The sequence below is a fragment of the Garra rufa genome, chromosome 11, assembly GCF_049309525.1.
Source record: "Garra rufa chromosome 11, GarRuf1.0, whole genome shotgun sequence".
NCBI classification, from domain to species: Eukaryota; Metazoa; Chordata; class Actinopteri; order Cypriniformes; family Cyprinidae; genus Garra; species Garra rufa.
Genome location: NC_133371.1, coordinates 30,996,048 through 31,020,443, shown reverse-complemented (window position 1 = coordinate 31,020,443; position 24,396 = coordinate 30,996,048). Strand labels below are relative to the sequence as shown.

Sequence of the window (24,396 nt, the reverse complement as noted above, 5' to 3'; positions counted from 1 at the left end):
TTTTTTATTTAGTACTGACCTGAGTAAGATATTTCACATAAAATACATTTACATATAGTCCACAAAATATATAAATAATAGCTGAATTTATAAAAATGACCCCGTTCAAAAGTTTACATACACTTGATTTTTAATACTGTGTTGTTACCTGAATGATCCACAGCTGTGTTTTATTTTTGTTTAGAGATAGTTGTTTATGAGTCCCTATATATAAGCCAGAAAACAGCTTTTAGAAATAAAACAGTAATTATTTTAATGAATAAATAATAATGAAATAATAAAAAAATGCAAATTTATGCATATTTATTACACAACTCTCTGTAATACTCATTCAAACACAATTACCATTATCTTGTATATTTACTGTAAAATGAAAGTGGAGGATTCATTATTAATAGTAGGCTTGTGGTAATATTGTCAGTGTTCATCTTGCTGCCAGAATGTTTGTTTTGTACACTGTAACAGATTTAAGATAATACATTTTAAAACGCTCCCTCTCAAATAACAATTTAAGTCCTCATCTTTATTTATGTGGTAAAAGGCTGTGTAATTAGTGATGTGACTGTAATTAGTGTTATGCCTTAAACGTCCATCTAGTCTAAACTTTATCTAGACTCAAAGCCAAAAAAGGCTTAAAAAGCTAATAAAATATGTCAACTCAAATCAATATTTTTGGTCTAATTTACTTATTTTTATTTAATTCACTTATGAACCAGCTGCTTGTTATTGCAGGGTGATGCAAGATCCTTCTGCGATAACAACTGTCTGGAAGTATATTATCCCTGTAAATCCCTAAATTATATTATCTATATACAGTTGAAGTCAAAAGTTTACATACACCTTGCAGAATTTGTTAAATGTTAATCATTTTACCAAAATAAAAGGGATCATACAAAATGCATGTTATTTTTTATTTAGTCCTGACCTGAAGATATTTCACATATTTACATATAGTCCAAGAGAGAAAATAATATTAACATTTTTAACAACAAGCCTGTTCAAAAGTGTACATACACTTGTATCTTAATACTGTGTTGTTACCTCAATGATCCACAGCTGTTTTTTTTTTTCTTTGTTTAGTGATAGTTGTTTGTAAGTCCCTTGTTTGTCCTGAACGGTTAAACTGCCCGCTGTTCTTCAGAAAAATCTCTTAGGTCCAACAGATTCTTTGGCTTTTCAGCCTTTTTTTGTATTTGAACCCTTTCAAACAATGACTGTATAATTTTGAGATCTATCTTTTCACACTGAGGACGACTGAGAGACTCATACAACTATTACAGAAGGTTCAAACGCTCACTGATGCTTCAGAAGGGAAACACATTGCATTAAGAGCCAGATGTGTGCACTTCTAATGGAATTTTGCCTAAATATCATGTATTTTTTATTTTATTTACTGCCCTACAGATGCTACAGAAGACACTTACATGTTCCCAAAAAAACCTAGATAAATTAAATTTCCTGATCTTCAAATTCAAAAAGTTTTCACCCCCAGCTCTCAATGCATTGTGTTTCCTTCTGGAGCATCTGTGAGCATTTGAACCTTGTGTAATAGTTGCATATGAGTCCCTCAATTGTCCTCTGTGTGAAAAGATGGATCTTATAATCATACAGTCATTGTTGGAAGGGTTCAAATACACAAAAATGCTGAAAAAACAGAATCTGTGGGACCTAAAGGATTTTTTTGAAGAACAGCAGGCAGTTTAGGACAAACTAGGGATTCATGAACAACTATCACCAAACAAACAAACAAAAAAACAAAAAAACACAGCTGTGGATCATTCAGGTAACAACATAGTATTAAAAATCAAGTGTATGTAAACTTTTGAACAGGGTCATGTTTTATAAATTCAAGATTATTTTCTCATGTAGACTATATGTAAATGTATTTTATGTGAAATATCTTATTCATTCAGAACAAAATAAAAAATACCATGCATTTTGCATGATCCTTCTTGTTTTGGTAGAATATTAACATTTCACAGATTCTACTTTTGACTTCAGCTGTATATACTATATATATATAATTTAAAATGTCACATTTTAATTTATTGATAAACACATCTGCATTATATGTTTTTGCATTATACATTTTTTGTGCACACTGTTTTGGGTACAATTAGCAAACTGGCAAAACATGGAGTTACTAAAAAAATCCACAGTCAGAGAAATAACTAATCAAAATAGTGTGTTTTTGCTCCCAGAGCTTCAGCAGAAAAAGTAACTTGTTAATGCAACGGCATGATTACACATCTCATTCGTCCTCCATGATTTCCAGCTTTACTTTTTAATGCAGCTGGCTAAAGAAGAGAGGGGAGCGAGTAAGTGAGAAACATGGTAGCTTTGCAGTGGCGTCTGGGGACTGGTGCAGCCATTAACTATGTGAGAGTGAGAGGGCCTTAATGAAGTGAACTGTGCTCTCAGAGTTAATGAGAGAGTGAACTCACCACTAGAGCAGTCCAGTCCTCCCCAGCCCGGCTCACACTGACATGTATCAGGAGACACACACCTACCATGGGCACACTCCTCGGTACATCGTGCTATCAGAGAGAAAAGAAGGGGAAGACAAAGAAACACATTAAACACAGCAGAAATAGCAAAATATTCTGGTTGCAGAGAATTAATTGAGCTTGAGATCCAAACACAAATAGGTTGTTTGGATGCATCCTGCATAAAACAGGAATGTGAATTAGCACAGGATGCTATCCAGACGCTGTAGGTCTGAGCCTCCCGCAAGACATAATTTAGCCGCCCGCAAATGTCTGCTGATGTGCTGATATGGAGGATAATGACTACACTGGCCATTTTCCAAAGATGGCTGTCACTGATGCCTCCTCGCTAGAGCTGTTGAACACAGAGCGAAGCCCTGGTCGCACGTTCTAAATGCTCACTCTGACCACAAGCTAAACGATTTCCTAAGAGATTGAGTCCTTGGTCAACATCTCAGTTTATCACATGAACCGGTTGTTCTGTGCAAAACGAGCCGACGTAAGCAGCCAGAGCCGCAAGGAAACAAGCTGTAAATCCCTCCAAATTTGATCAGCCTGCACTTTGCCACAATACTCTAACGCAGCGCCAGCCAGCCTTCGTGCTGTTTACGAAGTGTGCAGTTTTCTTGATCATTCCTATTGAACAACACAGCATCGAATTGATTGTCTATAGCATTAGTATTCCTGCCCGGGCCCTCGCATTCAGTCAGATATTTGGATTCGGACAAGTAATAAAATGACCTACATGGAGTTTCTGCCAGTCTTCTATTTTTTTTCTTTTTCAGGATGATGAAAAAGATGAATTAGAGGGAAAATATATGCGTGAATAATGCTTAAGGGAGTGAAGGTCGCCTGGCCAGCAGGACTCAAACCGACAGGCTCTTATCGGAGTCAGGAAACAGTCGACCCCCAAAGCTTCTGGAACAATCCACTTTGATTGGAATCAGCAGTGACTCTCTAAGTATCGGCGGAAGAGAGCATCTACTTCTAGAGATTTAAGCGTGAAGAAGGTAGCAAAAAAACTGTCAGAAGCTGTGGTATGTCCTTATCTTTGACCATGAAATATGTGAAGGTTGCTTCTATAAAAAACAGAAAGTTAATGTGGCCGGTCATGCATTTCATTGAAGGAAACCTGATAAACAATGCGGTGACCAGCATTTATCTTGTCTGGTTAATACACATATTATGATTCTCTTGGGAAGTGGTGAGAGAACTCGTTCCTAACCTTTTTCTAACCTAAACGCAAACTCAAAAGGTAATGAATTCAGGTTCTCATAAAGTGTTATACAGCAATACAGTGGAGTGTGTGTTAATCTGAATAAATCAATTCAGAGTGAACTAAGGGATTGGCACTGGGGCTACTTTTCCCCCTTCTACTCCAATGTGTTCCTCCAAACCGCACAAGAGCCGCTCGGTAAGGAGCTATATTTCAAGTTCTGTCACGTTCACAGGAGCCCCGAAGTATGACACAAATCTTAAATGTCAACACTTGGGGAACAGTGAATTTTTTTGCCAAAAGCTGCCCACACATTTCGTGGTGCTTATGATAATCTGCATTTTACCAGTAAATTGTTTTGAAATATTAGGATACATTTTATACGTAGGGGAAGGGCTGCAGATTTCTTATCTTCTTAAGAAACGAAAATATGTAGCACATTTAAAATGCACTGTAGACGAATGAGGGGTTCTATATGAACCAGCTATGGGTACTTGTTTTACACTCCCACTAGTTTAAAGGATTAGTTCACTGCCCCCACGTTACCCCCACGTCATTCAAGATGTTATTGTCTTTCTTTCTTCTGTCGGAAAGTAATTAAGGTTTTTGAGGAAAACATTCCAGAATTTTTCTCCATATAGTGGACTTCAATGGGAGCCAACAGGTTGAAGGTCCAAATTGCAGTTTCAATGCAGCTTCAATGGGCTCTACTCTAGGGATGCACAAAATGGAAATTCTTGGCCGAAGCCAAACAAAATTACACACTAGGCCGAAGGTCGATTACAAACACGTTATTTCGTGTTTTTCTCCCATGTATTTTTCACCATTGATACATAAATTAAATAGGCAATATTTGCTTTTTACAGTTTGTCTTGCTTTTCAAAGAAAAAATCAATTACAAAACCACTGAACACTTCAACATTCTAATAGACATTATAGCCCACCAACAAAGCAAAATTTAACTTAAAATTAATAAGTTAGTAAAATAATATTCTTTGGCCATTTTTAAGACCCCCTTTTTGAATCAGGCATGTGTTTTTAATGTACAAATTAATGCAGCCTTGCTGAGCAAAGGAGAATGTTATAATAAATGTGTTAATATAGCTGTTGTAACGATTGTTATCATTGTTTTTGTGTTACTTTTTTATTTTATTTTACAGAACAACAGTAAAATTACAATACTAACATTTATGAATGTTGACTTTTATTTTGGCGGAAACCCGCAAGAAGACCGTTTTATCAATGATTCTCATTACGCTGTTTCAGCGCAGATTTATGAATGATTCTCATTACACTGTTTCAGAGCAGATTTTCCTTGCACTTTGGACTTTCAAACCTGGCTAACAAGCTTGCACAGCGCTGTCAGAATAAAAACAATTTGTGTGTGTATTAGACAACATTTTGCATCTTTCTCTGACAGTTTTAAATGCTTCCACACTACTGACATGTTTGCTGCATTAGTGCGCACCTCTATTTGATCGCGTCACGTCATTGTTCGGTATAATTTATTCAGCCTTTTCGCTTATTCGGCCACTGAAAGAGCTTTACTTTCACTTGAATTAGCGTCAATTTGGCGTCAATTGACTGAATTGACTACAACAAAACCGTGACACCACTGTGTCGTTACACCCTCAGTATACCATGATTGAAATAAAATATCTTCTGATGTTCATTCATGTTTATTTAGTGCTTTAATTAAATAACGAAAGACGATCGGTTCACATGACGATTGATCTAATAAGGCAATACAATGATCTATTAAAGAGCCACAAAACGTTATTTTTTGTTTGAATTTCTTTAAAAAAATGACAACATATTAAAGCTAAGACCTTGTTTTATACTAGAAGTAACCTGCTCTGTCTTGGCTGTTTCCTCTTTGTTCCACAATGAATTTTTCATTGCGTGACAACATGATGTGTAGTGTGAGAGTTGCATTGTTTGCTGGACATTGTAACAGTAACTGAGGGCAAGTTTTTGCAAAGGGTCAATTTGAACCTACAACATGTTGTCTACACGTGTATTATATGGAGAAAAACCTTGGAATGTCTTCCTCAAAAACATTATTTCTTTTTGACTGAAGGAAGAAAGACATAAACATCTTGATGACATGGGGTTGAGTAAATTAACAATAATGAGTCAATTAACATTAAAACAACAACCTTTAGAATAGTTTCTAATAAGAGAAAAACATAAGCAATTCTGCACAGATCCAACAATATTCATAGTTTACTTTGTGCTTTCTTAGCACATCACGTTTCATTTTTATGGGGCAAATTTGTTGGTTTGAGATGGAAATGACAGCACAGCTGTCGGACAATGATGGTAAAAATCTAAATATTATAATGGATTTTCATAGTTAAAACCGGAATAAAATTGAGAGTCTGGGTAAAAAAAAGAAAATAAACAAAAATCTACACCTCAGAGTGAATGTGACCTTCACATATCAAAAAGAAAGAAAAGTCAACTCCATAAAAGTGCCAGAAGTTGTTTGTATGCAGACATTGCAAATTGCCTTCTTGGTTGAAAAAGTTGAGATGAGCCTCTCAGAATGAATATAAACATTTCTGTGCATGCAAATAAATCACGCTCATAAGAGTGAATTAATGTGTGTGCATGTTTTGATGCTGGCACACACAAAAGCTGGCTGTATTAGGTAAAGGATGAGGCAGGACTTGCCCTCATTCCTGGCCAGAGCAGCTATAGATTATCGCTCTTTCAGCCTTCACCTGGGCCCTCAATATTGGACATAAGCACAGGAAGGGGATGGGAGAGAGGGAGAATCCCAAATACCCAGAGGATGCTGCTTAGAGCAGAAATGCTCCACACACAGAAAATGCTAAACCTGCCACTGGCAAATAATGCAGTATGGATTTACACAGCACTGAGAACCTGATATTCAAGCATGCCGGTTCTCCTCCAGCTTAAGAAATAGAAAAACCCTTAGCATTTTGTGCTGACAAAGACATCAATTTGACTTCCTGAAATCAATGAAGCCACGCAACGTGCTCAAAAGCGCGGTTTCAAAAACTCTGGCGATGAAATGATTGATTTTTGTTACAATCAGCAATTTCTGATCAGACAACAGAGACAAAATGCTAATTTGTCACATCTTTTCAGCAAATTAAAATTAATTTATGTAACGTAGGTGAAAGGATAAAGCGTGCCTTCCCCTGAGAGCTGAATTGATGTACGTGTCTATAATACTTCAGAAAATAGGTCCTGCGTTTTAATTAAAATTCAATGAATCTTCTTCCTTCTACACAGAAAAAGTCTATGTCTGCAGGCTGTGGTGAAAAATTACGTCTTTCATTTCGATAAAAGGCTAATCTCATTACACACTGCCGTTATCATACCGTTTAACAATAGAGCTAATTGTAATTGTCATGCATTATTACACAGAACACTCATCAGGCCAAAGATTTAAACATACAGTTTGACAATCAGTCAATCAATCAACACATTAAATAATCCAATGTTATTACTGTATGCATCTATCATAAAGCATCTGCTGCATATCCTAGTACTGTGTATGAACTTTTTAATAACAAACCTAAAACAGGAATCAAACATATGCAAAAGAGATCTCATCTAATCCATCATTAAAACTGAGATGTGAAATCTACTTTGGTGCATGGGACTTTATTAGACTAGAGCATCTAATTCTCCAGCAAGAAGCTGCAGCATGCACATAGCATCATTAATACTGCATCACTAACTATTTGAGACTCTTCTGACCAGATGGTGTAAACCGCTTTGGCTCCACGTACGGCTTCCTTCTGCAAAGAAAAGTCATTTTTGCTCAGTATGAGCAAGATCGACTTCTCAACATTAAAAGCACAAACCTTACTTGCAAAAATCCATTGGCGAACAACAGTCACTACAGACTAAGCCTAACAGTCTGACAGTTTGTGATTGATAGGAGTAGTGCATGAAGGTTAAATGACTCACATGATTCGCGCACATAAAATAAGAAAAACTCTTGTTCAATTGAGCTCCCTATAGACACAGAAGGCAAGCTGCAAACACGCGGCCTTCAAAGCGAATAGGCTGTGTTGGTTTAGGCCATTAATGAATTATGCCTTAAAATGCAGCTAATGCACGAGGGATTGGTTCTACTAGGAAAGCAGCTCATAAAAGGCACATATGAGAGGATAAACCCTGAGGTGTTCAGAGTGAAAAGAAAAGCAAAGATCCACATATATGTAATGAAAATGGCTTTAATACCTTCTCTTGTCCCGGCGAAGAGAACATAGCTAGTTCTACAAAGCTCTTAATCCTGCCGGTGAGAGCAGCAGGATTATTCACAGAGCAGATACAGCAAAAAAACAACCTGAAAACCCCCAAACCTCTCTAAGGTGACCACACCATTGCAAAAAAAAAAAAAACCTCCATATTAGACTTCCTGCTGGCACCTCATATACAATAGTCAAAATAAACCAGGAAATCAAATGAAGTCTTGATGGAGGCAAAGGTCTGCCAACAAGTCTGGCCTATGCACTATTTAATAAATGTCCAACAAATAGGCAAAAGTCCGAAAAAATCTATTAAAAACCACAAACTGTGGTTTAGTGAAGTAATATAGCTGTAATATTCACAATAAATAATTATTCTGCCAATTAATTCAGGTAGCATCTTGGTGCACATACAACTGATTTTACAGTTGATGTCAAAAGTTTACACCCCCTTTTAGAATCTGCTTAATGTTCATTATTTTATCAAAATAAGAGGGATCATACAAAATCCATGTTATTGTTTATTTAGTACAGACCTGAATAAGATATTAACATAAAAATATTTATAATAATAACCCCGTTCAAAAGTTTCCAACCCCTTGGTTCTTAATACTGCCCCTGCTGAAAAAAACCAGCTAAAACCAGCGTAGGCTGGTTGGATGGTTTTAGCTGGTCAACCAGGCTGGTTTTAGCTGGTCAGCAGGCTGGTTTTAGAGGGGTTTTGACCACTTTACCTTAGCTGGTCAGGCTGGGAGACCAGCTAAAACCAGCTACTAACCAGCTAGTCTCACGTAGCCAGACCTTCAGACTGACGGCTGAAGGTCTGGAATTCATGGCAGCTTTAATTGGCCAAGGCCCGCCCATAAGGCCGTTTGACCGACATGTCAAACAACCAATCACAGTTCGTTTCGTTCAGCGTCACGTTTCGGGGCGTGGACATGCCCCCACAACAACAGACTGGCGTGCAACAAGTCAGTCACTGAAATGACCAGCATTGAAAGTTAAATAAGAAGAGGGAGAACAAGCAGTAAGTCAGTAATTTGTTCGCGAACGTTGCAAAAGTGTATAACAACAATGGCGTCTGCATAAGCACCTCTTAGCAAAACACAAGAGTAAATCAGTCAGCGCTTTGTTTCCCTTTGTGACACTCGCGTCTACCGGAAATCCGGTCAAATTCAACTAATCAGATGACGACTTCGACATTTCTGAAGTATTTCCAGTTAAGCGTACCATATGCATCAGACGTTTAGCCAACGTTCCGTGGGCATGACGTCTGAGGCTGAGACTACTAACCAGCCTACTCTGCTGGAAAAAAAAAAAAACAGCAAAACCCCTCTAAAACCAGCCTGCTGACCAGCTATGACCAGCTAAAACCAGCCTAGTTGACCAGCTGTTTTTTTCAGCAGGGTAGGTCCCACAAATTCTTTGGGTTTCCAGCATTTTTGTGTTTGAACCCTTTCCAACAATGACTGCATGATTTTTAGATCTTTTCAACGATGAGGACAGCTGAGGGACTATTACAGAAGTTTCAAACGCTCACTGATGCTAAATTTAACTGATTTTGTCTTCTAGGAAACATGTAAGTATCTTCTGTAGCCTCTGAAGGGCAGTATTAAATGAGAAAATATGATATTTAGACAAAATAAGAAAAATGTACACATCTCCATTCTGTTCAAATGTTTTCACCCCCAACTCTTAATGCATTGTTTTGCCTCCTGACGCATTAGTGAGCATTTGAACCTTCTGTAATAGTTGCATATGAGTCCCTTAGTTGTCCTCTAAAAATCATACAGTCATTGTTGGAAAGGATTCAAATTCACAAAAATACTGGAAAACCTTGTCAGAAAAAAATTGTCAGTCATCTTTGTTGAAAGTGGTCCTGACAGAATTAACATTTTGCAGATTTTGAAAGGGGGGTGTAAACTTTTGACCTCAACTGTACTTATTTCATCAATCAAAGTTGGAACTAATCGATTTATAAAGCATATTTTGGTCAAATATGCAGCCATGTTTTAAACAGCACAGAGGCAATAAACATGCTATGAGGTCGCTGAGGGGGAAAAATTATGCCTACCATCTTCTCCACAGATGGTGTGGTTCCATTACAGCAACAACTGTTAACATGAAATTGTTGCTGCTATTGTGTGGTAATGAGAACATTATTGATTATTGTCATTGCCTTCTTCCACACAGACCACCAGACAATGTCAAAACTGATCCCTATCCCAGCTGCACCTAATCCCATGGTTGTTAGCAGTGCCTTCGGGCTACAGACAGAGCTGGACACAATCCCACTCAATAAGGACAGAAACATGAGATCAACTTTATCTTCAACAGACCATGGTCACTTGCATTCAGCTATAAAAAAATCCTGTTACTAAAGGTCATTGTTGAAACCTCTTCCTTTCTACAATGACCTTTAGTAACGAAAGAACAGCATCTGGTGAACAAGCTGTTGATTTACAAGAGGGTTACAATCCATGAATTTCTCTCTTTTGGCTGTTATTGTTTAATATTCCGAATTTCATTCAATGGGAGCCAAAAAGAAATTCAAAAGGATTTGGTCATTTGGTCAGTTTTTTAAATTATAACAAGACTAGTGAATACCAAAATAAAAACTGCATCATCATTTACTCACGCTCAAGTGGTTGAACACCTTTATTTATTTTCTTATTACTCTGTAATTTACAATGATATTATATTGTATTATATTATATTATATTAGGGCAGGGTTTTGACACACATTTTATGATCCAATTTGATTCTGATTCACACATTTGAGATTAATGACAAATTTTCTCAATGGAAAAAAAAAACTCAACTAATGCTGTAAAATCTACAAGAGTCGGTTGGTTCCACATTACTAAAATATTAAAAGTTAAAATTAACTGATTTGTATACAAACTCTTCAATTGCGCTTGATTAAGTTTTTATATTAAAAAAGTTATAGTTACAAAATTCTACCCCAATTCGTTTTTTGAAATACAAATATTTAAATGGAGGCTGTCATAAAAACTTTAAAACGGATTTATTCAAATAGAAATTAAACATTAAAGAACTTAAAAAAATTATAATGAATATGTTATATGGTGCATATATTTAGCAAAATGATCCTCTCAAGTTCATTTTTCTAGCTGACTAATGAGTTTATAGCTACCGAATATGTTTTTTTTCTGAGGTAAATATGACGTTATGTGACATATTTCTGACAAGCTGTTATAACTTATTTATGAGTTATGAACAGAATTTGAAAGCTGAGACTTTTTTCATGTCAAAATTAACAAAGCACAAAGCTCTTAGCGATTTATTGGATGGGATGTGCACTAAAATGTTCCATTCGTTAGCTGAAAACAAGCTAGACTAATTGATTCTTGGGATTTAAGAAGCAATATTGTTTCGTAAAAAGGAGAATCGATTAAAATCAGAAAGTTTAATTTTTTTTACCCAGCCTAATATAATATAATATAATATGTCACATAACGTCACATGACCCTGGACCACAAAACCTGTCATAAGGGTAAATGTTTTGCAAAAAAAATCGAAATATTGAGAAAATCGGCTTTAAAGTTGTCCAAATGAAGTTCCTAGAAATGGATATTACTAATCAAAAGTTACGTTTTTATATATTTACGGTAGGAAATTTACAAAATATCTTCATGGAACATGATCTTTACTTAATATCCTAATGATTTTGGGCATAAAAGAAAAATCTGTAATTGGACATTCTGTAGTAAATACCTACATTATGTTCCAGCAAAGAAAGAAACAAGTGATGATGAGTAAATGACAGTTTTCATTTTTGGATGAATTAATCCTTTCAAAGCTAAAAAAGAGAAACAGTGTGAGCAAATATATCAATTAAATAACTGCTTGAAATATCAAATTGCTCAAAACCTGCTGTCATGAGAGCAAGGCGTGAAGCCGTAAAATTAAAAATGTCCTTGGATCATAAAACGTGCTTTCTGTGGCATATGTAAATGACTAGGCTTTTAAAATCAAACTACAAAGACTGACAATGCTGCTTAGGTCCCTGTGACAAGACCACAGCAAAACAGCTGCTGGGTCTCATGGCTCGCTCCATGGTAAAGTGTAAAATTCTCTTTGATATGGTGAAATTAAAATTAAAATTAATTATGAATAAGTGTGACTCCACATAACAGCATCGCAGGTTAATAATCAGCATTTCAACCGTCCACACTCATCTGTCTGCGGCTCATCGTCTTCTTTTCATAACATTGAACTGAAGTAAAGTTTTATGATTCCTGCAGAGCTGAATATCACAGCGGACCATATCATGACTTAATGTAGGCTGTTAATTTCTTTCATTCTCATGAGAGTCCATTTAAAACTCACAGGCTGAAGAATTACATGACATTATGCATTCAAAATGGAGTAGACACTGAGATGAGACCGAATACATTTATCACAGCCTTACATACTCAAAGACCACAGGTAGTTTCGTGCAGACATTTCTGTCCACACACAGTCCCATCCAGAAACAGACATCCATCAGAAAGCCCGTCCCTCCCTCTTGTTAATAATGCCGAGTAGCTGTGAGGGCATCAAATCCCATTTGCTCTTAAGCTACGTGTGCTGATTTTTATCCTCTCCCTGGAGCTAGGTAAGACTGTCATTTACCTCATCACCTTGACACGGTCCTGTGCGAGGTCCTTTCACGCAGAGATTTTTGCATATTGTCAAACAACCGCTGAACCGTGTGAGCCAAAGGTCTGAGCTGACTGACAGGATTCGCTCACTCGTGATTAAAACGCATTAAAGATAATGAGGCTGGTCTTCACAATAACCAATCCTGAGAAACAAAACACGCATTTACAATCTTGGCAGCACGAAAAGACAATAAACTATTATAAAAGCTGACATTTCTGACATTCACTGCTTATAAAATAATCGCTAAAATCTATCATTCAGACCACAGCAAGGGAAAGTTGTTATTTCCTTAATTAGCGTATTATCTCCAGAACGGGAGGAATTAGGACAATGTATTTGCAGTGAATCACTCAAAATTCTTTTTTTCTAAAAATGAGCGATAACTGAATGCTATTAACGCCGTTATAATGGCGTACTGGCAATGTTTAAACTGAATATATGAGCAAACCCAATATGAGTAGGACCAGTAATGAAAGGCACAAATTATGCCTGAAATATGCAGTTGCAAAAATGCCTCAAAGATGGCTGAGATTTTGATGAATGCCTCCAGAGGAAGGAGCGGGGTTCAAGGCTTAAGAGGACATCGCTCAAGCAGATGAATGCTTTTATTGTGCTCATAACCACTTGCAAGAAAGAGAAATTGAACTGTGCTGATTTAAGAGGAAATAAGCGAGCGAAATGTGAAAGACACTCACGGACACACAAGTCTCCGCTCTCGAAATAGCCAGGACAGCATTGAGAACGCCGACGGTACATGGTCCTCACCCCACGCCGATATGCCGTCTTGTAGCTGGTCCTGAGATGGAAACACGTAGACATGCACACAAGAGAGAGCATGAACATCAATAACCTGGCAGGTTAACTTCACAAGGGCATTATGGTATACAGTGCACCTGGCCACCGTTTGCTTTTCTATTTGTGTCTAAATATAAAAATAAACATAATTAAAGTAAGTTAAGGAAAAGTTTTTGTGTTCGGTGAAGGGCATCTCGCCTCTGAATGCAACATTGCGGTACAGTGACTCACTGAACCCATAGCTTTTAGCCGGGACACTGACGATAAAGTCTTTAATGCAGCAATTAAAACCAATGTAATGTCGGATGACAGTCAAACGACCATTTCCATCCTGACTCTGACCACCACAATCACGGCTGGTAACATTAACACTCGGTAATAAAGACACTGGCACACCGGCACCTTGATTTTTATGTGTCTAGTGGGAGAGTGCTGCTTGTTGCCATGGAGCGGAATCGTGACAACTGTAGTTCAAAAGTCAGGGTCATGCTCACCTGTGTCTGGTGCATTTAAACCAATTGAGGATGTCGGTGCACCTGGTGTAGTAGATCTGGTCAAAAGGATGAGCGTAGGACTCCTGAACAGTCACCGCGTAGCTGAAAGACAGAAAGACCAGGGAGAAATTTAAATCTCTCATACTTATGTAATAATCTTTTTTGGCTTTGTTGAAATACATTTAGGGCAGTGGTTCTGAAGCTTTTTACTCAAAGGCCCCCATTGTCCAATACAATATTAATAATAATAATAAGGCCCCCCATATTGAGAAAATACTGATACTTCACGGAACTTCTGCTGGGAGTGTATATAATACATTAATTGAACAATTAATAACAGTTATTGAGGGGAAAAATGAAATATGGATTCAGCTGATTTCAGCGTTTTTTTAATAGCGCTGAAACCCTATTGTAATTGTTAGAAAAGGTCAGCAATCTCCATGTAAAACTGATCGTGCAGACCAAACGGAAAGTCGTAGAGACTTGAAACTTGGAGGGACGGTAGTACTCACACTGCCTACAACTTCACCAAGGCTCATCCCAATCAGCCTGACGGGGGCACTACAGTGATCAAAAGTATGTAATCGTTCTGTAGAAATTTAACTGTCAGTCGCAGGTTGTTGGAATCCTTGGCTCACGCCGGACAAAACGCATGCCTCAGATTGAATCATGAGCCTGGTGAAAATTTCAGGTATTTTGGATTATTTTCAAAACCTACTTTTGCGAACTAGTCCTAGGTTTTTCGCTTGAACAGAATAGAAAAGGGGCATGTCTAAATTTACCCCAAATCCTATAAAGCCCAAATGAAAATTAAAAACGTCACGAAACCTGGTGAGCATATGCAAAAGGTGCTTCTAAACAAGCATACAAAGTTTTAGGGAGATCGGACCACAGATGGCACTTTAACAGTTTTAAATGTTAAAAAACATAATATTTCGATGGTTTTATGTAGTTCTCACATGGCCTACAACATCACCAAGGCTCGTCCCAATCAGCCTGATGGGGGCGCAACAGCGATCAATTTTATACTGTTCTATATAGTACTCACACGGTCTACAACATCACCAAGGCTCACTACAGTGATCAAAAATACAAAACCTCTCATAACTCCTAAACCGCCAGTTGCAGGTCGTTGGAATCCTTGGCTCACGTCGGACAAAACGCATGCCTCAGATTGGATTGTGAGCCTGGCAAAATTTCAGGTATTTTGGATTTTTATCAAAACCTACTTTTGTGAACTAGTCCTAGATTTTTTGCTCGATCAAAACCAAACCAGTACAGAAAGATTCTCTGGAGAGTGAATCGCTGTGCACTGTCGTGGTCCAAAGTACCACTAGTGTCTTTAAGGACATTTGCATATCTCAAAAAAAAAAAGGCTGCCATTGGCAATGACATTTAAGCACCTATTAGACAAGGTTAACAGAGGCCGATCGAAACGAAACTTGGTGGGCTTGTTTGACTCACGACCCCAAAGGTCTGTGGGAAATTTGAAAGAAATTGGTCACTGGGGCGGGGTGATACATTGCGCGGTTTTTCGCACATAAACGTTATACTCGTATCATGACAGAGCTCCTCATTCTGGACAAACTGTTTGTTAAATGATTGAGAAGTACTAGGTTTTTCGCTTAATTTGGAAAAAAAATATGGCAGTACAATTCCTTGGACTTTCTAAATCAATAATGATATATATATTTTTTTAATTTACACTTTTGGAAGCTATAACGTGGTCATTTAGAAAAGAGGCCTGTCCAAATTGATCCAAAACTGAAAACTTTACAAAACCTGGTGAGCACATGCTGAACAAGTTTTAAGGAGATTGGATATAATGCCATGGCTGGCACTATAACAGTTTTAAACATTAAAAACATAATATTTCTATGGTAAATTACTTGGATTTGGCAAAAATGCTTTTTAAATCATTGATTTAGGTGGTTACAGGCTTCCTAAATAATGTCTTTTTCATATGTGCTTAGATGCCTTAAAGCGCTTGAACCCAGGTAATCGCTGCTTGCAACTATATTTTAAAAATATTATTACATAATGAAGTCACCCTGTGACCCCCTTGGAAGTTTGCTTGGGTCCCTCAGAAGCCCCAACTCCCTGGTTACAGGGATAGTTCACCCAAAAAAAAAATCTGTCATTAATTATTCACCCTCATGTCGTTCCAAACCTGTAAGACTTTCATTCATCTTCGGAACACAAATTAAGATATTCTTGATGAAATACAAGAACTTTCTGATCCTGCATAGACAGCAATGCAACTGAAACGTTCCAAGGCCCAGAAAGGTAGTAAGGACATCGTTAAAATAGTCCATGTGACATCAGTTATTCAACCTTAATGCTACGAAGCCATAAGAATACTTTTTGTGCACAAAGAAAACCAAGATATCGACTTTATTCAACAATTTTTTTATTTTCTGTGTCAGTCAGTTTTCATTTTTGGGTGAACTGAACCTTCAAGAACTACTAATTTAGGGGACAAGAATTAGGAATTGTAGATTTGGTCCTGGGCATTAACACAGTGCAAAGTTTGAGCTTTTTTGTAGTCAGGACATTCATGCATTTGCATATACAGCAATACACCTACCCCAAGAAATAGTCTCTGAAGTTAAAAGTGACAATTTCCCGTGGGGACCCCTACCTGAAATTGCCCAAACATGATTATACTGCAGAGAAACAAAGAATTTGCTGGTCTCAAGTCTATAATTAACTGTATCCTAAAAAAACAAAACCATAAAATACTCATACGTAATATTCAGATAAGTATCCATCTATTTTACTTAAAGTTCAAAACAACTTCTCTCAAATAAGGAGACTAGCATAATATTTCCTTCCAAAGCTACAGTAAATCTAGAAAAACAAAATGGCTTGTCTTAACTCGAAAATATTCTCTTTTAGAGAAGCAATGCTAAAACTCATTCATCTCTGCAGCCCTCTGTCCTCCTCTCTGCAGAGGCAATTGCTCCTGCTTATTTGTCATAACTGATAACAGCCTTTACAAACAATAATTTTTCAGGCAATAGGTTCAGTCAAAACAGATTGTTCTGGTCAACTGGATGCTGTTCTGCCTGCTTTATTTTAGCAACTTATCCTTACTCTCCCTCCCTCCCTCCCTCCCTCCCTCCCACACACACACACACACACACACACACACACACACTACAAGGTTAATAATAAGAACATCAATATTGTTTTGTGTGTTTAGTGACTGAACCTAATACCTGTAGGCAAGTGTAACCAGATCAACACTCACAAACACAATCCTTTATATCGCTTCAGCTGTGCCATTAAAAGTGAATACAGTCAATACAGGAACAAACAAATGTAAATCCCCTAAATCTCTGAGATAACAGAATAGAACTGAACTATCAGCACTGGCGCCCCTCAGGGCTGTGTCCTCTCCCCACTGCTCTTCTCCCTGTACACTAATGACTGTACCACTAAAGAACCCACTGTCAAGCTCCTAAAGTTTGCAGACGACACCACACTTATCGGCCTCATTCAGGACGGTGACGAGTCTGCTTACAGACAGGAGGTCAAAGAGCTGGCTGTCTGGTGCAGTCATAACAATCTGGAGCTCAACACGCTCAAAACTGTGGAGATGATCATGGACTTTAGGAGGAACCCCCCTGCTCTTCCCCCACTCATCATCATGAACAGCACTGTAAACACAGTGGAGTCATTCAGGTTCCTTGGCAACACCATCTCTCATGACCTGAAGTGGGACATTCACATAGACTCCATTGCTAAAAAGGCCCAGCAGAGGCTGTACTTCCTCCGCCAGCTGAGGAAGCTCAACCTGTCACAGGAACTGGTGAAACAGTTTTACTCTGCCATCATTGAGTCCATCCTCTGCACTTCAATTACCATCTGGTTCAGCTCAGCTACCAACTCTGATCTCAGAAGACTACGTCGAATAGTCCGGACTGCTGAACGAATCATTGGTACAACCCTCCCTACCCTTCAGGATCTGTACTTATCCAGTGTACGAAAAAGGGCTGGCAAAATCATTTTGGACCCCTCACATCCAGCACACTCGATTTTTGAACTTTTACCATCTGGTCGGCGCTACAGAGCACTGAGCACCAAAACGACCAGACACAGATACAGTTTCTTTCCTCAGGCAATCCATCTCATGAACACTTGATCATGGAACACACAACACTATTATACACTCCTTACTCATTACTCCGTTTTTTATTTAATGCACATACTTACTTACATTCAAATATTGCACCTTATATACCTGTACATAGTAAATTGAATATTTTTGTATATTGGGTCTGCTATTTTTGCAAATTGTCTGTCTTGTATACTTGTATATTGTTCTTTTTATAATCTGTGTCGTTTTGTCACTGTCATTCTGTAGCACTGTGGAGCTTCTGTCACTAAAACGAATTCCTAGTATGTGTAAACATACCTGGCAATAAAGCTCATTCTGAAATACACATTGTGTGTGTTTTCAAACCAATCCACACAGCACGCAACCACTTACATCCAACCTTATTCAGAAAAGTTTATCCGCTGTTGTAAATTTTCATTGGGTGTCCATTCAAAAATTTTGTTCCATTCTGACAAGCATCCATCTGTTATAAAGCAATTTTTTATCTCAGACAACACAATCAGTGTTGGGAATTCACCTAACTCAACACTGAGCATTAACTTGACACAAAATCAACACTATTTTGAAGAACTACGTTCCAAAAAAAAGTGTAGTCAACTTGACTACGCTACTAACTTGACTACAGTTTACTGGTACAATACAATTAACAATTAACTGGTAGAAATTTGACCTGTAGAGATTTTGGAACGTCTAACGTCTCTATCATGGTTACACGCTCATGTGACGTTGCTGTGCTATGTGGTCACACAAATGTATCGTTTGCACTTGTTTTTAAGCATTGCGGTTTAAAAACAAGTGATTTTAAGCCACTGAAACTCAGTTAGCAGTGGAGAACAACTAATTTTGCTACATGTGTTTTACATTATTGAAGTTATTGAAGTTAATTTTGCCGCTGAATAGGCCTTGAACGGTTGAATACACACACTTGTATGTGTCAAAATGCCCATCTTTGCAAGTATCCTCATAAACATAGTAATTTAGGTTTTAAGTAAAAGCAAACAACTAAGAAAGAAAACACATTTGTAACAGTATATTTGATCCGGACAGCTCTTAAAGTGATCGCAGTCTAATACTCCTGCTGTCTGTCATTCATGTCACTATTTAAGGATTAGTACACTTCTGAAATAAAAATTTACTCACCCCAATGTCATCCAAGATGTTCATGTCTTTCTTTCTTCAGTTAAAAAGAATTTTTTTGAAGAATATAATGCAGGATTTTTCTCCATATAGTGGACTTCAATGGTGCCCAACGGGTCGAAGGTTTCACTGCAGTTTCAAAGGCCTCTAGAAAATCCCAGCCAAGTAATCAGGGTCTTATCTAGCAAAATAATTGGTCATTTTCTAAAAAAAAAGGTATTTATATGCTTTTTAACCATAAACACACATGTAGGCAGAAGTACCAATCCAGTGAAAAAAAAGGTACTTCGATGGTGCCCAATGGGTTGAAGAGCCAAACTTCAGTTTCAAAGGGCTCTAAACAAACCCAGCCAAGGAATCAGGGTCTTATTTAGCAAAAAGATCAGTCAATTTCTAAAAAAAGTTACATTTTTATGCTTTTTAACCATAAACGCACATGTAGGCAGAAGTACCAACTCAGTGAAATGTGCAAACGTGCAAAGAAAGTCAAACAACCTTTACAAAAAAAGGTAAAACAATGATGTTGAATGATTTTGAAGTTGGAGGAGAAAATGCAATAAAGTTTTTCGCCCTACTCTACATTTCTGAACCAAAGTACACAGAGGAAGAATTAACCAAGCGTGACCTTTCCAACATAATTAAGTAATGCGTAAAGTCACATATTTTTAGAAAATAACCAATAATTTCGCTTGATAAGTCTCTTATTCCTTGGCTGGGATCACGTAGAGACCTCTGAAGCTGCACTGAAACTGCAATTTGGACCTTCAACCCATTGGGCACCATTGAAATCCATTATATGGAGAAAAATCCTGGAATCTTTTCCTCAAAAACGTTTAGATCTCTTTGACTGTAGAAAGAAAGACATGAACATCTTGGATGACATAGGGGTGAGTAAATTATGAAGAGCTTTTTATTGTGGAAGAACTAATCCTTTGTGATGCATATTATTATTGTTACTAGGATTATTTATCATTAAGTACATTCTCATAATTATCCCTAAAATATAAGTATGATAACTTATTAATTAGAAACAAATTAACCTACTTTTTATTTTTACATTGAACACTGCCACAACCCATTATAACAATCACACAGCCATAAACCACTTAACCATTTGACCAAAACATCCTTCCGGCATGTGGGAGAGGAATAACTACGCTGTGTGAATCCTGCAATTGATAAACGGAAGGTAAAACGGAGTTTAACACAGGAGACTGCCCCTCTCTCACCTCTCCCAGTGACTGCAGACATTGGGGTCATCTGGGTTGAGGCTCCATGCGCTGATAATGAGGCCCAGAACAGCCAGCACAGGCAGGGCTAATGGGTAGGCCCGTACCGGCCCCATGACTCCTCCTGAGAGAATGAGAGTGAGAAAAAGAGAGAGAGTGAGAGAGAAAGAGACAAGGACACTTTTTGTCCTTTATCATTCTTCTAAATTGGAGCCCTTGGAACATTCTTGGAAGTGCAGTGCAAAGAGATGACTTTTTAAGAATTATATCAAGAAATATCACAGGAATTCAATACGCAAAATGGGTGAACAACCAAAATGTGGTGACAGATGGCCGATATAATGGTGTGAAATATGTGTGATACAGACTAATACAATTTAATTATGAGATGTACACAAACATTTTTTTTCACAATATTTACTTAATAATCTCAAAATGACCAAATATTGTGGGAATCGTTCATCTGGTCGATACACCAGTCTTATATTCATGAATATTTGTGACTGTATATGTTCGGTAACACTTAGCACAGGATATTAGTCTCATGACAGTGATGAAGGACTCTTTAAGACCACAAAGGGTGAACCGTTTGTTTAAACTGTCAAGATATTTCATTAGACACATGATGGGAGATGAGCATGTGTGTGATGAATTGACATGACGGAGACAGATGTAGAAGGGCACGTGAATGACACACTGCTCAAGCACGGGCCAGCGAAGCGTGAAAGCACTGATTATGTTAAACGGCAGGGGGTATCGCAGAAGGACACAAGAACAACAGTTTGTTCAATTCTAGGCAACTCTATGTATCTGTATTTTTTCCCAAATTCTGTTAATTTTTTTTCCAAATTCTGTTTTTCTGTTTTAATTTTTCTAGAATCTGTTTTAATGGTTAAATAAAAAAAATCTAATTCATTGGAATCATGAAACTCACAAAATTTAATAGCAACTTATTAAGTTTAACAAAAAAAATGTTTTATGGCCATATGAAATGTTTTATTTTTTTCTCAAATTCAGTTTTATTTTTACCAAATTCTGTTTTCCATGAATTTTCTGATTAACATCGCTAATGAATTAATTTTTAAAATATTTATTTATTTATTCATTTAAAATTTTGTATTAATATACATTTTAGTAGTAGAAGTAGTTGTAGTATCATTACATTAAGTAATATATATCTGTTATAGTTTCTTCAAGTTAAACCAAACTTTTATTTTGACGGGTTGTTGTTAAGACTTTTAAAGGAATAGTTCACTTCCAGAACAAAAATGTACAGATAATGTACTCACCGTTCAGTCGTAAAGAAATTATGTTCTTTGAGGAAAACATTTCAGGATTTATCTCCATATAATGGACTTCTACGGTGCCCCCGAGTTTGAACTTCCAAAATGCAGTTTAAATGCAGCTTCAAAGGGCTCTAAATGATCAAAGCCGAGGAAGAAGGGTCTTATCTAGCGAAATGATTTTCTAAAAAGAATTGACAATTTATATACTTTTTAACCACAAATGCTAATCTTGGTCTAGCTCTGCATGAACTGTGTTTATTCCTGTTAAAGGAGTAGTTCACTTACAGAACAAAAACTTACAGATAATGTACTCACCCCCTTGTCATTCAAAATGTTCATGTCTTTTTTTCTTCAGTCATAAGGAAAATATGTATTTTGAGAAAAAAAAATTCAGCGTTTCTCTCCATATAATGGATTTCTATGGTGCCCCCGAGTTTGAACTTCCAAAATGCAGCTTCAAATGACTCTGAACGATCACAGCCGAGGAAAGAAGGGTCTTATCTTGCAAAACGATCGGTTATTTTCTAAAAAAAAAATACAATTTATATACTTTTTAACCTTAAATGCTCATCTTGTCTAGCTCTGTGTGTACTCTGTGTAGAGATTAAAAAGTATATAAATTGTAAATGTTTTAAAAAAATAACCAATCACTTTGCTAGATAAGACCCTTTTAGAGCCCTTTGAAGCTGCATTTAAACTGCATTTTGGAAGTTCAAACTCGGGGGCACCATAGAAGTCCATTATATGGAGAGAAATCCTGAAATGTTTTCCTCAAAAAACATCATTTCTTTACGACTGAAGAAAGAAAGACATGAACATCTTGGATGACAAAGAGGTGAGTACATTATCTGTAAATTTTTGTTCTGAAAGTGAACTACTCCTTTAATGACAGTTTGAGTATGTCAAAAAACTTCCATCTCATTTTCTCCTCTAATTTTAAAATCGCTGTTTTACCTTTTTTGTAAAAGGTGTTTGAACTTCTTTGCATGTTCACTTTGTAAACAGGGTTGGTACTTCTGCAACGATGTAGGACGACCGTTTGCGCTTAAAAAATATATATATTGTCAATTTTTTTGAAAATAACCATTTGATTCGCTAGATAAGACCCTTACTCTGTGTAGAGATTAAAAAGTATATAAATTATAAATGTTTTTAAAAAAGGAACCAATCGTTTCGATAGACAAGGCCCTTCTTCCTTGGCTGGGATCGTTTAGAGCCCTGTAAAGCTGCAGTTAAACTGCATTTTGGAAGTTCAAACTCCACCATAGATATCCATTATATAAAGAGAAATCCTGAAATGTTTTCCTCAAAAAACATCTTGGATGACAAGGGGAAGTACACTACTCCTTTAAGTTTCTGTTTATATATGATATGAGGATAGTTTTTCTCAAAATTGAAGTGACTCTCAGAGCAGTTCTAGAGCTTATGTTCATGTACTCATATATTGAGGTGGCAGAGGCGGAAAACACTGCGAGCGTCACATGTGCTTCAGTATGTGTGTAGTAACAAAACCGCGCACACGAAGAACATCCAGGATTATGCATTGTGGAAATCATTTGGCCCTATATCCAATCAGAAATAAGCACTATTACAACCACTAATGTCCTGGTGAGGTGTGTTTGTGACATTTTTATGATTTACGCTCTTTGTTTAGACTGTATACCTGATCTGTTAACGCTGTTAACGATTTGCATGACATGTCTAATAAAATTGGCTTCACTCACTTGCCAATCCGAGAGCATTGAAAGGTCTTCACAGGTCATTTTCGTGTGAGAGAAAATCAATATTGATTTCACTTCCACTATATAACAGTTCATTCAAAGGCAGAGACTGAAGTCATGTTCATTTCTGTAAAAAGGTTAATTTACACAGTCACCCTTTGAAGGTTTTGTATCATTTCACACTAGGACTGCAGCTGTAAGACATCTCTATTAGGGGAAAGCTGTTATGATGTTCTGCTCAGCTGTACAAACAGCTGTTCCCTATAGTGAATCACTCAAATGACAGCTTGGAAGTTAAAATGGTGCACACTGGCTTCATTTGTATTCCTAGATAGGTGGACGTGTATATTTTTGCATGCTTCTACAGACTTTGAATTGTACAATAACCTAGCAGGAAACTTTAGGAACCTTGTCTGAGTCCTCTTTATTAGCAATTTATTCAGAAATACATTTCAAATTGAATAAGTAACACTGTCAATGTTACAGTCATTTACTGACCCGTTTGTGTGTGTTTCTGTGCTGTCACAATGGTTCTGGAAAGTCTTTAGAAATCACACAGAACAGAATGAACCTCAAAAGATTAAAAAGGTTTGTATATGTATGAATTAAATAAACCAAAGGTCACAGGCATTTATAATGTTAAAAAAAATTCTTATCTTTTGAACTGTGTTCATCTATGAATCTTGCACTGTATAAATATGGACAAACCCAGCCTTCTGGGTAGTTTTATTTACCTCAACTATTGCCTAATAATGACCATATTTCTTGCTTTTCAATTATTTTTTATTAATATGTTTAATAAATAATATTTTTTTTAATTGCTTATTAATAAATGCTCACCTTTTGATTATTGCTGATGTCTCTAGTAATTTTGTGCCTGATTTTTAATTTAAAACCTATTTTGGGTTCATTTTAAGCCTGTCATGTAGTCATTTTTAAACAGTAATTGGGTTAAATAAAACTACCCAGAAGGCTGGGTTAAACATTTAAACTCAAACTAATAATAATT

The 24,396-nt window shown here is 36.9% G+C and overlaps 1 protein-coding gene across 1 annotated transcript in view; it reads right to left on the bottom strand.

The window, feature by feature from the left end:
* Window positions 1–2,277: 2,277 nt before the first annotated feature.
* LOC141345311 (multiple epidermal growth factor-like domains protein 11) overlaps window positions 2,278–24,396 on the bottom strand; it is a 54,132-nt gene continuing 32,013 nt past the window's right edge. The window contains exons 3-7 of the mRNA XM_073850178.1: window positions 20,381–20,504; window positions 13,892–13,993; window positions 13,298–13,398; window positions 2,445–2,537; window positions 2,278–2,297 (exon numbers count right to left, since the gene is read on the bottom strand). Of these exons, the coding sequence (XP_073706279.1) occupies window positions 2,278–2,297; window positions 2,445–2,537; window positions 13,298–13,398; window positions 13,892–13,993; window positions 20,381–20,496 (432 nt within the window). The 5' untranslated portion in view covers window positions 20,497–20,504. The remainder of the gene's footprint in view (window positions 2,298–2,444; window positions 2,538–13,297; window positions 13,399–13,891; window positions 13,994–20,380; window positions 20,505–24,396) is intronic.